At 41.1% G+C, this 12,965-nt stretch overlaps 1 protein-coding gene across 3 annotated transcripts in view; it reads left to right on the top strand.

The window, feature by feature from the left end:
• The window catches only part of rapgef6 (Rap guanine nucleotide exchange factor (GEF) 6), an 89,852-nt gene that overhangs the window by 75,072 nt on the left and 1,815 nt on the right, over nt 1–12,965 (top strand). For 2 of the 3 annotated variants that reach the window (XM_059351036.1, XM_059351035.1), the window contains 8 exons: nt 1,519–1,542; nt 3,356–3,576; nt 3,951–4,124; nt 5,607–5,753; nt 6,087–6,206; nt 7,811–8,078; nt 11,112–11,659; nt 12,602–12,922. In XM_059351036.1, the coding sequence (XP_059207019.1) occupies nt 1,519–1,542; nt 3,356–3,576; nt 3,951–4,124; nt 5,607–5,753; nt 6,087–6,206; nt 7,811–8,078; nt 11,112–11,659; nt 12,602–12,922 (1,823 nt within the window). The remainder of the gene's footprint in view (nt 1–1,518; nt 1,543–3,355; nt 3,577–3,950; nt 4,125–5,606; nt 5,754–6,086; nt 6,207–7,810; nt 8,079–11,111; nt 11,660–12,601; nt 12,923–12,965) is intronic. The other variant, XM_059351037.1, reaches the window with a different exon arrangement.

Here is a 12,965-nt window from a genome sequence, read left to right as displayed (position 1 = left end):
TTACAGATTTTGTTTTAAATTGATGCTGTTGGGGCCAGTTTCACAGATACGGATTACTCGAAAGCTGCTTAAAACAGTGATGATAATTTCAATTATGTAGATTGTTCTTTGCGGCAAAATGGGAAAAGTGAATGTGTTGTGTCCCGATCATTTATTCTTAGTGTCCCCCTACACAGAGGGGCTTTATTAGCTATATTACAAAAATGTCACATCTAAAACTGTTCTCTTAATAAGCCAGGGAAACAAGGAACTTCCGAGATTAACCCAGAAACTGTCACCCTGAATTTTTTTTATTTCCACTATTGCCAAAATTGGTCAAAACATTTGGCTGAAAAGTGAGTTTTCCTAATCATACAAAGCACATTGCACAATTATAATGCTATAGACTCATTATATTTTCCAAAAAACAGTAGTAATATATGCACAAAGACTAAATATAGTTTCATAAAACAATGGCTCCTTCTCTGAAACTACAAGCAGCACAATCAAGTAGTTGGTATCTATGAGGTCATAAAAAATATAGATATGCACACATATGCAGTGTATAGTAAGATTTTATATGGAAACATTTAAACACGTCAATGTTAGGGCTTTTCCTCATTTTCTGCCTTTCGCCACAAACGGGTAAATAATGTACTGTGAAAAGAAGCATTAGGTAAATTTCATGGCTCAGTTGATTTGTGTAAGTTGACAGTCTGTAATTGATTTTCTGTCAATTGTAAATTTGTAGTGATACCGAATCATCAACTCTCTTCATATATATGTATCTCTGAAACTGGCTCCTCCTTCTTCCCGTCAGCCAGACTGTAGTCAAACTGTCACTTCTCAGAAAGAGGCATGAATGCAGAAAGTCCAGAATAGCAAAGTAGATTACAGTTTTTACGAGAGACGGCTTTACTACTGAAGACTTAAAATGTGAGCAAAAAGGCGAACCACGACACCATTCCTCCACCAGCCAACCTGGATCCTTCACCAACAGGATCAGGCACACATTGAAGGTCTGGTTCAATCAATTCCCATTCACTTCCCGTCCAATCCATGGCTCTTGGTGGTTTGATTGCATTCTCCTGCTAGGATGTAACGGCACATGAGGATGGATTGGAATCCAGTCCATGGATTCATGGACTGGAAGTGAGGAAGAATTGATGCCAACCACAGTGTGTAGTTCGTATCACTCACTTTGTGTGTGATTATCACAGTCTGTCACTGCTGCAGTGCATGACTGCCCTCTGCAGACACTCCCTTCATACTACAAGCTCAAGATATGCTCACAAGAATTTTAGGATTTTGTTATCATTACATTATTTCTGAATATGTTTTGTTAAGGTGACCTGTTTTCATGAGCGTGAACACACACTCTTCAGGTTGATATGGGGAGATATCATATGTCTGGTGTCCTCCCATCTCCAATCATTTCCTGTTTGTTTGTGGTGGCATGACATCTACATAGTCTTGTCCCCCCTCCCCCCTGAACTTGTCTTTAAGTCACGCTTCAATCTTCACACCTCTTGCTTGCAGGAAGAAGAGGTGGAAGAGTTTAGGGTAAGTTTGTCCTGTTTCGGTCTGGACCAGCAGAAATATCCAACCCACGCTGCATCCCCACAACCATAAACTCTGCATGCCCCCTCCCTTACTTTATCCATGTGTGTCCGCCCGTGCTTGTGTGTGATTAACCCTTCATTTGCAGTGCCCATTCACCTGAACCATTCTGAAGTCCATCATTGACCCATTAATTGTTTGCCCTGTTCATAAAATTGTATGTTTGAGTCATCTAGTAGCTTGAAATAATTTTCAGTCAAAGTTTTTACAGAGAGGTTCTGAATGTATTCACATAATGAAAGGTAGGAAGTAAAGAAGATTATGTCAGATTTCAGATTTCTGGCAGTTACTGTTAATTTACAAGCATACAGTTGATTGAAATGTTCTTTTATTTGACCAAAGGGTGAAAGAAAGAGCAAGACAAAACTAGATCTGTGGTCAATCAACTAATAGATTAATAGACTTACAAAAAAAACAATGGCCAACTTCTTTGATTATAGATTAATCATTAAATTCATAAAGTAAAAAAAGTAATTTTTCATGCAAAAATGGCAGCAAATGCTGCTTTTCTCTGTTTCATATAAAATAAAAAGTAATACATTTGGGTTTTGGATTGGCAAAACAAGACATTTAGAGAAAAAAAGCCTTTGACAAAATGTGACATTTTTCACAATTTTTTGAGTATTTTTAAAGACCAAATTCATAATAATCAATAATGAAATTACTCATTAGTTGCAGTCCTTCACACTGCACATAGAATAATAAATGTGAGGTGATGAAATAAAATGCAACTTTCAAAGAAGAAGAAGAAACCTTGGCTAAACAATTTCACCTCAAAGTCCATTCATTACCTATTCAAGAGCTTTTAATCATATCGCACAACCTATGTCAGCAGTAGAAGTTTGCCCATTTGCTATTGAATTGTTGATGTTCAGATGTTTTCTATATTTACTTGGCCATTGTAGGACTTTTTTTAATATTGGCTGAAAAGTTGTAATTCATTGTGAATTTCTGTCTTTGAAAACAGTCATGGAGTTGTAGATGAAAAGCCCAAACAGCTACTGAATGGACTTTAACCTTCAACATTTAAGTCAACATGGACAGGAAGTCCTTGAAGTGCTCACAGAAAAATAAATATAATACATTAGAACATCTAATAGCTCCAGAGGAGATACTAAATGGACATTTAGGTGAGGTTGTGAGGTCAAGAATGAATCCTGTAGTAAAGCCCCACCTATTATCTGCTTATTAAAAGCAAAGTAAAACATGCAATGTCAAGCAATTACAGATACTATTTGACTCAAGTTTGGTGTTTGTTCATATCTGCATCCTGGCGTAATATTCCCCATATCGAATCTTGTGCATCTTGTGTTTCCTAACCCTTTTTGCCTCCATCTGACAGAATGTCCTGCTCTTCTGTTCTGTGATAGCATGGCACACCAGCGAGAGCTGCCTCCCTCCCAGTTGCATGGTCCTGTTTTTAAAATGCTATGCTCCAACACAAAGACAGATGTACAGTTTTATAGTAGAGGAGGTTTTTGATGGGAAGTAGTTGCGCGTGTTTTATCTGTGACTGTACTTATTGTCATTTACCATTATTTTCTTCCCTTTTTTCTCTTTATACTTTCATGTGCATTTCTTCTGTTCCTGTCTTCTTCATTTGTCTCCCTCTGTTCTCTACGACCCCTCTTTGAATCCCCTCTACATCCCATTGTCCATCTTTTACTGTCCTTTTTTCCCCTCTTGTCTCCTGTTCCTTTGTCTTCATCCATTTCTATCCTTCCCTGCTCTTCCCCCTCTCTCTTCCCCTCATTAGGTCTTTGAGTCAGGGCAGCACCAACTCCAACATGCTGGATGTGCAGGGCGGCGCCCATAAGAAGCGAGTACGTCGCAGCTCGCTCCTCAACGCTAAGAAGCTGTATGAAGACGCTCAGATGGCCAGAAAGGTGAAACAATACCTGTCCAACCTGACTGTGGAGATAGATGAGGAGAAACACCAAATCATGTCCCTGCAGTGTGAGCCGGCCTACAGCACCTGTGAGTAACAGAATGTGTCATCACTGCCTTACTTGCTCGAGTAACTGTGGATTTGTTGGAAATCTTTCTATGTGAGAGTATAAAACAGAGCTATAATTTCACTGGCTAATAACTGACCTCACAGTATAAACTTTACTGCACACACGCATACTTTTGTATTATTGGCTTACACTGCCACCTAGTGTCTTTGCCAATGTGCTGCAGAAAAACAGGAATGAATTTATCAATAAATTGATATATACAACAGTAGTGATACTTTTGTCAGTTTTGAATGTGATAATCTCTCGTTTGATCACTGTGACAGTTTAAAAAGGGTTGATGTTCTAGAATAATTCTGTTTTCTTTGTACATTTTTCTTCTTCCTGTGGTTTTAGTGTCTAAGAACTTGAGTGAGAGACGATCCACCAAGTCGGACATGTCTCCGGTGTCTCTGCGGTCGGCTCTACCCTCTGGGAAAACACAAAACAGGGTGTCCCAAGTCCTTCAGGTCCAGGTCCCTCTGAACCCTCTACGAAAGAAGAGCACTGCCAAGGACATAGGCCCACCTAGTTAGTACACCTGCACTTACTGTGTATCTTCATTATACACACTTATGTCGAGTAAAGCATGTTTTTTTTTTTCTCCCATTCATTTTTTATTGGCAAAAACATAACCAAATACATTGCATGACATGTTTTATAGATACACACACAAGCAATAATATCCCCCAGCGGATTTCCAGCGCTGGGCAACAATCTTTTTGGCTGCAGTGAGCCCTGCGAGCCATACCTTACGATGTTTTTCCGCCAGGGAAAGCTGGGAATCATCATTTAAAACATGCACAGCAGAGTCCATAGGGAACTGAACTCCCGTTAAATTAGTAATATTTTCGTTCACCTTTCTCCATAATCTAGATACCTCTGGACATTCCCACATAACATGTAAAAAAGAGCCAATGGTTCCATGAGGGCAAAAAGAGCTAAATGGATCCGGGACAAATCCCATTTGATGTCTTATTCTTGGTGTTACATATGCCTTATGGCAGAATTTTAAATGTATATATCTATGATTTGGGTTTTTTGAGGCTCCAGAGACATTGTTCCATATGGCTTCCCAGTCTAATTCTTGTCCCAAATTTGTTATGTCTCTATCCCAGGCTTTCATTCCTGATGTTGAGTAAAGCATTTATTATTTAGAATTTAATTTTGATCCCCCTCACTTTCTCTGCCCTTCTCTGTGTACGGCACATTTTCATTTTCCATTGATTAACCCTCTGAACCTCAAAACCGCCAGCAGTTTTCATGAAAAAAGAAAACTGCAAATATCACACTGTTTATCATAGCCAGTGAAAATGGAAAATAATTTTTTGTCTATTATTTTTTTATTATTCACATGTGTCGATAGTTCCATCAGGTTATGGAACCAAAGCTAAGCTTAAAGTAGAGTATTTTGCCGAAATCACTTTATTCTACATATTCTAAAATTTTGTCACCAACCAAATCCTAAAGAATAAACATTTTGCCCTCCTCAGCACAGCTAGAAAACCTTGAATGACTCGGCTGAGACCAACAGTCACATGACAAAAACTTGAAATGCTGATTTATACAGAAAAGAGAAAAGAAAAGAGAAGCTGTAGGTTGTAAAAATGTAAATAGTTCAACATGTATAGCATGTGGAGCCCCCCTTTTTATACTTCAAAAAGGTATATATAGATTCATATATACAATCTATGTTTTTCCCATTTAAAAAAAAAAAAATCATCAAAGAAATACTTTTAAACTTTTTAGGGTTTCTCGCTTGTGCTGATCCAGAGTAGTGCATGACTTATATTTTGCCGTAAAAAAAAACAGGCACAGTTGGTAAAATGTGGCAGGAGATAAAAGAAGTGCTTGGGCTTCAGAGGGTTAAACATTGTAAATATAGATAAATGTATACTGGTAAAGCGAGTGAGAGACATCTACAGATTACTGTAATATTACAGGTTTGACAGACTACCGGGTTAATTTACTTTTTTGTAACCTTGTTCTTTTTCTTTCATTTTAATCCCCCAGACTCCAACTCTCCCCAGGTGGTGAAGAAACCTCCAGTAAACGCGTCAGAGGAGTGGAACACCAAGAGACCATCTGATGACACCGTCTCCACCATCTCCTCCCTTCACTCCAGCCCCACGGTGTCGCCACAGGGCTCCCCACGTAAAGGTCTGTTGCAGAAACTTTCCTTTTCACCCTGTGTGTTTTTATCCAAAGATGAAAGGTTACCCTGGGTGAAGAGTTGGAGGAGAGTTGGTTTCAAGCTGAGCTTTGAAACACTACTAATAATCTTACTCACAAAGTTGCTCAGAAACCATGTCTGGGAAGAATGCTCATGCATGTCAAGTTGCAAGTCAAGTTACGGGTAATTTCATTGCAATTTTTTGCTATAATAGTAACTGAGATAGTTGCTTTTTCCTGAAGGTCCTGTTGGCACCCTGTGACTGAATATCCTTGTTTCAAGTTCATTCATCTCACCTCTGTTTCTTTCATCCATTTCAGTGGGGGGCGTGGCCAAGTCTCACAACTCCAGCCAGATGAACTTGTCGGGATCTTCATCGTCACTGACCAGCGACGCCAGCACAAAGGCTGGCACCATCAGCCTGCGGAGCTACGGCATAGGTGGGGCACTCCTTCACAAGAGGGTTCTACTGATGACCAGGCAGTACAGCCAAGACAGCAGCAGCAGCAGAGAGCAGAGAGAGAGTCAGACAGAGGAGGAGAAAAGAAGAGAAGTGGAAAAGGAGAAAGAGGAGATGATGCAGGCGGAGGCAGTTCAGAGAGGCTTGTTTCCTTCAGAGCAAAGGAGAGGGAGATCCAGGCAGGGTGACGCAGGGCTAATGCTGCTGAGGGTAAGGGCAGGGAGTCCTCCACAGAAATGGACAGGTACACACACTGGGTCTTCTCCCAGTCCACCAGGATTGGGACCCATTGCGTCGTCCCCTCTCTCCCAGCCCCAGTTAATAAGACCCAGACCCCCAGAATCCCCCATCAGGACAAGACTTCTGTCCCCATTCAGGATACTGAGGGAAAGAAGTCAGTCCAGGGAGAGGCAGATGGCAGTCAGGCCCCACAGCGGGGAGAGAACAGGAGAGGTGGAGTCCTCCTCACCTCAGGACGGGAGACAAGGACAGGCAGGGCAGACAGCCAGGAGGTCGGTCAGCCCAAACCCCTTCCTTTGGCTCTGCAGGGACAGGCACGTCAGGAGAAAGACTACCTGACAGAGATAACTCATTCACTTAACTGATGAGGAAAATCAGTGGCTGCTGAAGGAGAAAAGCAGCTAGTCATATTTCAAAGAGAATTGTTGTTGATGGTCACAAAGAATAGCGTGTTGAAAATTGTGACTTGAACTCATATGAGTCATAGAAAGGGTGACATGATAAAAAGTTTTAACAGCAGACATTCAAAGCAGATAAGAAAAAGACATTTCAGTTTGTTCAGAGTTCTCCCAACATTTCTTTGTTTGCAGAAATAATGCTGTCAATCTTTGTACGCAAGTGTTGTAAGGTCAAAAGAAATGTAGCAAAATATGTCTTTGTCAAAACAGAAAACCTATTCACCATAATTTTTTAATCCCAAAATGAAAAGATTTTGTACTATGGAACATTCGTCTTCTGAGATCCAATTTCCAAATGCAATTTTACAAAAGGAAGGATGAATTTATTATTCCTTTGTGTTGACAAGTGTGGCATGGAGTGTTTTATTGCCGTGTTGGATTAGTTTCCCTGCAGTCACACTTCATGTGGTTCAGCAGATATACAAATATGTTAAACTGTGACCCCAACAGTGTCCTTTACTGAAATTTTTATACTATTTAAAGTCTGTTGACATTTCAAGTGGTTATAGCTTCTTTCTGGATCCACCTACTGTACTGAGTGTTAAAGGTTCTTGCTAGATAAAAGTTATTTTCTATTAAAAAGGGCACAGAAACGTCAGATTGTCTCCCCATATGTATTCATATAAATATACACATGCATTTTAGTTTTCCCCAAAAAATGACATAAAGATGATATAGTAGGTGGAGTAGAATCATCTACATTCATGCTAGTGAAGGTGCTTTAGGTAACAAAGGCTCTATATTGAAACAATGCTGGTCATTTATCTTTATATTCTGTCTTTCCATCCTCCTCCATCACCCATATTGCTTTTTCGTCATTATTATAATCAGGATTCTACTTCTTGTTCAAATGTAAATGTCCTAAAAGTCTCTCTCCTCTCTCCAGGTTACGCTCTCCTACCAGCCGGTAAAGCAGACAACCTGTCGGACTCGAGTCACAGCGAGATCTCCTCCCGCTCCAGTATCTGTTCGGTAGATTCAGTGCCGCCTCCCGGGTCTGAAGACAGGTGTAACAGCAGCAACAGGACCTGCACCGCTACCGCTGCTGCTGCTATTACTGCTACAAATACTGCTTCGACTCCTGCTCCAGTTGCGGAGAGCACAGCAGCGACGCACACACATTCAATTTCTGATTACAACCAGCCCAGCACAAGGTATTTAAACTCGGTTTATCTAATCAGTCTGGGTAAGGTAATTAATTTGGGTTGAAAAGAGAGTATCAAACTTTTGATACTTTAAATGGAATCACTGGGAGTTCTTGACTCCTGATCTGGAACATTTTCCAGAGTTTTTGAAAGCGGGAACTTTTTTGCAATGCCGAGATATACAATCATTATGTTTACATGTGTCCTCTTTCCCAAAAAAATGTAATCCAGCCACAAGTTTCATTTGTTTAGTGTCGCTTGCACAAATCAAAGTCCAGTTTTGGTTGTTAAGCCATTGTAGCACTAGAGCCACCAGCAGCAGAGAGCTCTTCTTTAGTCGAGTCTTATGTAGCAGTTAGTAGCATTAGTCAGCAAAACGAGTTGATCGACAGAAAAGTAATGGTCAACATTTTTGGTAATATATGTTTCATTTTAAAATGGAAGAAAATGTCTGTCAGATATTGAAATGTCAGTCTTTTCTCAGCTTTTGTCATATTAAACTCAATGTGTTTTGGTTTTGGACTGACAAAACAAGACATTTAAAGACATCACCTTGGACTTCTAGAAACTGGACATTTTTAATCAGCAGATTAATAATAATGAAAGTAATGATTCGTTGCAGCCCTTGTGTAACATTGTTTCCATAAGCTTCCTGTTGTTGTATTGTGTTGTTGTAGTCGTGTTTTGGAGTTTTGAGGTTGTGTTTGTCACAGTGGAGAGAGTAATTGTACCACTGCATGCACACAATTTATATTTTAAATCCATGTTCTTGTAATCTTTCCACACAACAAATCGAAGTCATGGGAATATTTACAGCCACTGGATATAAGCATTTCCATTTGTGCAAGTGCAGTGATTACTAAAATGAATCTGGGGATGTGGTTGAATTTCAGAACAGTAAGGGGGTTAAAGACAAAAGTGAGGTTGTAGTGAGGTTTTTTTGGGGAGGTAATTCAAATTTGAATTTATTAGTAATTTGTTTCACTACTCAATATTGGGTTAAGTAATGTTACTGTAATGTGTTACTAGTAATGTGTCGTGTGCGCATAACATTAACATAATTAGATTTCAAGGAGGAAAAGTAGCGTTGTCACAGCAGCATTATAAAGTGTCTCTCTGGACAGAACTTTGATTACAAGAGGACAAGAGACTTGCTGAAAAACAGTGGGTAATTGAGGCTGTAATTATTACTGAGGTGAGGGTGACAGACACGCACTCCAGATGTTATTAAATTAACTGACCAGCTCAGCACATTATTGAAATCGCCACAGTACCCCTGGAGAAATACAGCCCTGTCAGAATGGAGCTAAACTTATTGGAGGACATAAGATTTTAGGACTGAAAAGTCACTCAGGTTGAACTTGACTGAAGGACATTTGAGAACACAAAAATAATCCCCGCCACACTGCCCAAATACTTGACCACAATAAATCTTTCCCGAGCCATGACTGAAAGTCTCAAACCACCAGGGTGCACAAACAAACACATAATCATCAGAAACTTTCCCCAACGGCCGACAGGAGCAAAAAGGCTCCACACATACAGGGTCTGAGCTGCTCTTCTATTTCCTCTCCCAGCTGGATCCCAATTATGTCCTTTCCTCATTAAAACTGAGAGAACAGGAAGTCATAAAACACGGCAGGTTTTTATTAGCGTCCCACATTTACTGACCTCCCCTCTTCTCCTTTTCTCCGTTTACAACTTATCGGTTTTCACGCAGGCAGCTTTTTAATCTGGCCGAGTAAACAACACACCTTTTTTATTGTCTGCTGTTTGTTTATTGTTCCTCCATGATCATGCTATTCTGTCTCTTAAAGAGGAGACTATAAAATATCGCCAGACGCAATAATCTGTCTGCTTCTCTGATATTATATTACCTCGGCAGCCTTGCCGTGTAACACCGGCCTGTTTTATGAAATATGGCTCTGTTTCACTGAGTGGCTTGTTTGTCCAGTAAAACCACGTCAGTGAATCAAATTGCCAGTTTATGAAAAGCAGCTGAGGAGAAAAACTTTTTTAAAAGCCAGACATAGTGATGTGTCATGCAGGAGATGCTGACAAATAATTGCTTTGTGATTTTGTGAAGAGCAAGTGTACAGATGAGGCGTAAATTTTAATGGCTGAACACTGGCGGTAATCATATTTTACAGGTCATACAACAAAAAACAGTTGAAGAACGGGAACTCTCTTTGTAACACTTGGTTGAAAGTTGAACATCATCTGTGTTACACTGAACTTTATTCTCATTTGTCTCCATTTGTTAGTGTAGGACTCTCTGATCCGCCTGTCCTCCAGACAAAAGCCTTTTATAGTTATTAAACCTCCTTCTTTGACCTCATCACTCCCTCTATCTCTTTATTTTCACTACGACTTACCACCAACTTTGCCACAACTCAACAGTTTGTTCCCTCTCTGTTTCTTTCCCTCTTTTTTCTGTCATTCCAGTATTTGGCTCTTGTTATTAGGGGTGTAAATTGTGGGTTACATCATTATACGATATTAGATAAATTCATTGGACAACCAGTCCAATAGTCCAACAGTTTTCGCCAATATCACAAAGTCTGCCACAGTCCAACTTCAATATGTTTCGATCAGGAGCCTGCAATTCCCATTAATCACAACCTGTTACATTTATATTAACAAAGGAGAACTAAAATATGATTTCACCATTTCTGAGCTCTTCAAATATTTAAATGATAAAACAATCCATTCTTTTTTATTACAAAGTATAAAAATAGACTTTCTGTTCACTATAAAGTGCCACAGTGCAGGTTAATATAAAGAGCCTGTGATCATCTGTTAATTATGAACATACACCATTCCCAAGATCCGTTCTATCTGAAACAAAAACAAACAGGGAGATTGTCAAAATAAAAGTGTATATTACATGATATGCATCAGTGCTTGCATCGATGCAGTTGAATGGTTCACTGATTAATCCATATATATCGATGTATTGTTACAACCCTCCTTGTTATTAAGCATATTGTCATTTGCTAGTATATGTACTTAGTTTTTTCGCTCTGTGTCTTTCATCTCCAGTAGTTCCTCGTCATCAGCTCGAGGATACATATCACAAGCCTCTACCTTCACCTCTTCCATCTCGACGGAGGAGCTGACCCCGGACCACACCTCTTTGGACTCTGTGGCTGACAGCGGCCGTGGCAGCTGGACGTCCTGCTCCTCCAACTCCCACGACTCCTTCCAGAGCCTCCCCACGTCCTCCTGCCGGCCCTGGGACCACGGCATCCACGGGCACCCGCTTTCCCTCCCGCACACGCACCTGGGCGGCTTCAAGCACACGCAGCTGGCCGGGCCAATAGCAGAGGTCGAGGCCGTGGGTCACACGTGGGCAAACGAGGACGCCACCAAGCATCACTCCAGAGGCTCCAGCTCGGATCTGTCCAATCAGTCTCGGCAGAGCTGGGCATCATCCAGCTCGCTGTCGGACACCTACGAGGGGAATTACGGGACAATAAAGCGGCGAAACACCTCGGAGAACCCCTCCTCACCAACCAACGAGGAAGGAGGGCAAAGCACAGACCCTGTCTACAAAACGGTGACATCAAGCACAGAGAAAGGCCTGATAGGTGAGGGGACAGGTTGCGAGTTTGATTCCGTGTAAACACAGTGTGACCTGGTCAACTCAGGCGGTGGTCTAGATAGTTACACTAGAAATCAGTCTTCCTACTTCAGGCTTTGTTTGTAAAGCTGTACAGAGTTTCACAAGTCAAGATGGCTCACCATATTTTATATTAGACTAACAGACAGTAGATTAAGTTAGGTCTGCTGGTTTCTGCAGCTTTCTGCTGCTTGATTTGCAGTAACTGGTCTAGTGAGCATCTGGTAAATAATACACTTTGATGTTATTTGGAAATCTCTGAAGCAGATCTCATCCTGCAGTATTATGAGTAAAACAATTTTTTTAAAGACAGTTTTTGATATTAGAGGAGTATTGGAGGAGTTAGGACATGAGCCCACCCATGAAATTATCAGTCAATTAATCTATTAGAAAATCAACTGAAAATTAAGTGACAGCAATGTTGATAATCTGTCAATCATTTAAGTTAATCATTCTGCTTCCAGCTTCTCAAATGTGAGAATACGCTCTTTTTGTTCTATTGGTCAGACAAAACTGGATTTGTGATGGACATTTTTCACTATTTTCTTATGTTTTTAAGAAGCAAACAATTCATTGATCTGGTAAATAATTGACAGGTTATTCAACCATCAAAGTAACTACCTGTTGCAGCTCTAGGTTTGTCTGTATCTCCTGCAGCCATCCATCTCATTGGTTGCATATTTTTCTTTTGATTTTCAACACATTTTGGTGCATGTATAGTTGTGGATTGTGCTAGTACAACATCACATTAATTTATTTTTTCCATAATTTTCTTTTGTTTCTCCCCTCCTCACACCCCTCCCTGCACACCTCCCTTTCCGGCAACCTTTTCACCCCCACCATTCCTCATTTTTCACCCCCTCCTTCCTTGCTCCACCCCTCCTTTCTTTTGATCTACACCTCCATCCAGTGTACTGTGTCACATCACCCGCCAAGGATGAGCGTTACCGAGCTCCTCCTCCCACCCCTCCAGGCTACCAGGGTCTGGCTCTGGGGGATCTCGGCCTCACAGACGGAGTTGTAGGTGGGCCAGGAGGTCTCCTCCCCAGGCCTCCTCACCTCAGACCTCCAGACTACAGCGTGGCCCTGCAGAGGAGCAAACTCCTGCAGAGCCCCGGAGCAGCCGGCGGTCTGGCTGAGGCTCGGAGGCTGGCTGGCTGTTCCACGCAGGGCCACTCCAGACCGCCCAGCATCTGCCTCCCACCACAGGAGCTGGCTGACAGTGAGGACGGTACGTCCCAATTCATAGTGTGACCAGATCTGATTTGTTGTTT

This window comes from Centropristis striata, chromosome 15 (assembly GCF_030273125.1).
Source record: "Centropristis striata isolate RG_2023a ecotype Rhode Island chromosome 15, C.striata_1.0, whole genome shotgun sequence".
Lineage (NCBI taxonomy): Eukaryota > Metazoa > Chordata > Actinopteri > Perciformes > Serranidae > Centropristis > Centropristis striata.
The sequence above is the reverse complement of the archived record's forward strand: the minus strand, read 5'-3'. Positions and strand labels throughout refer to the sequence as shown.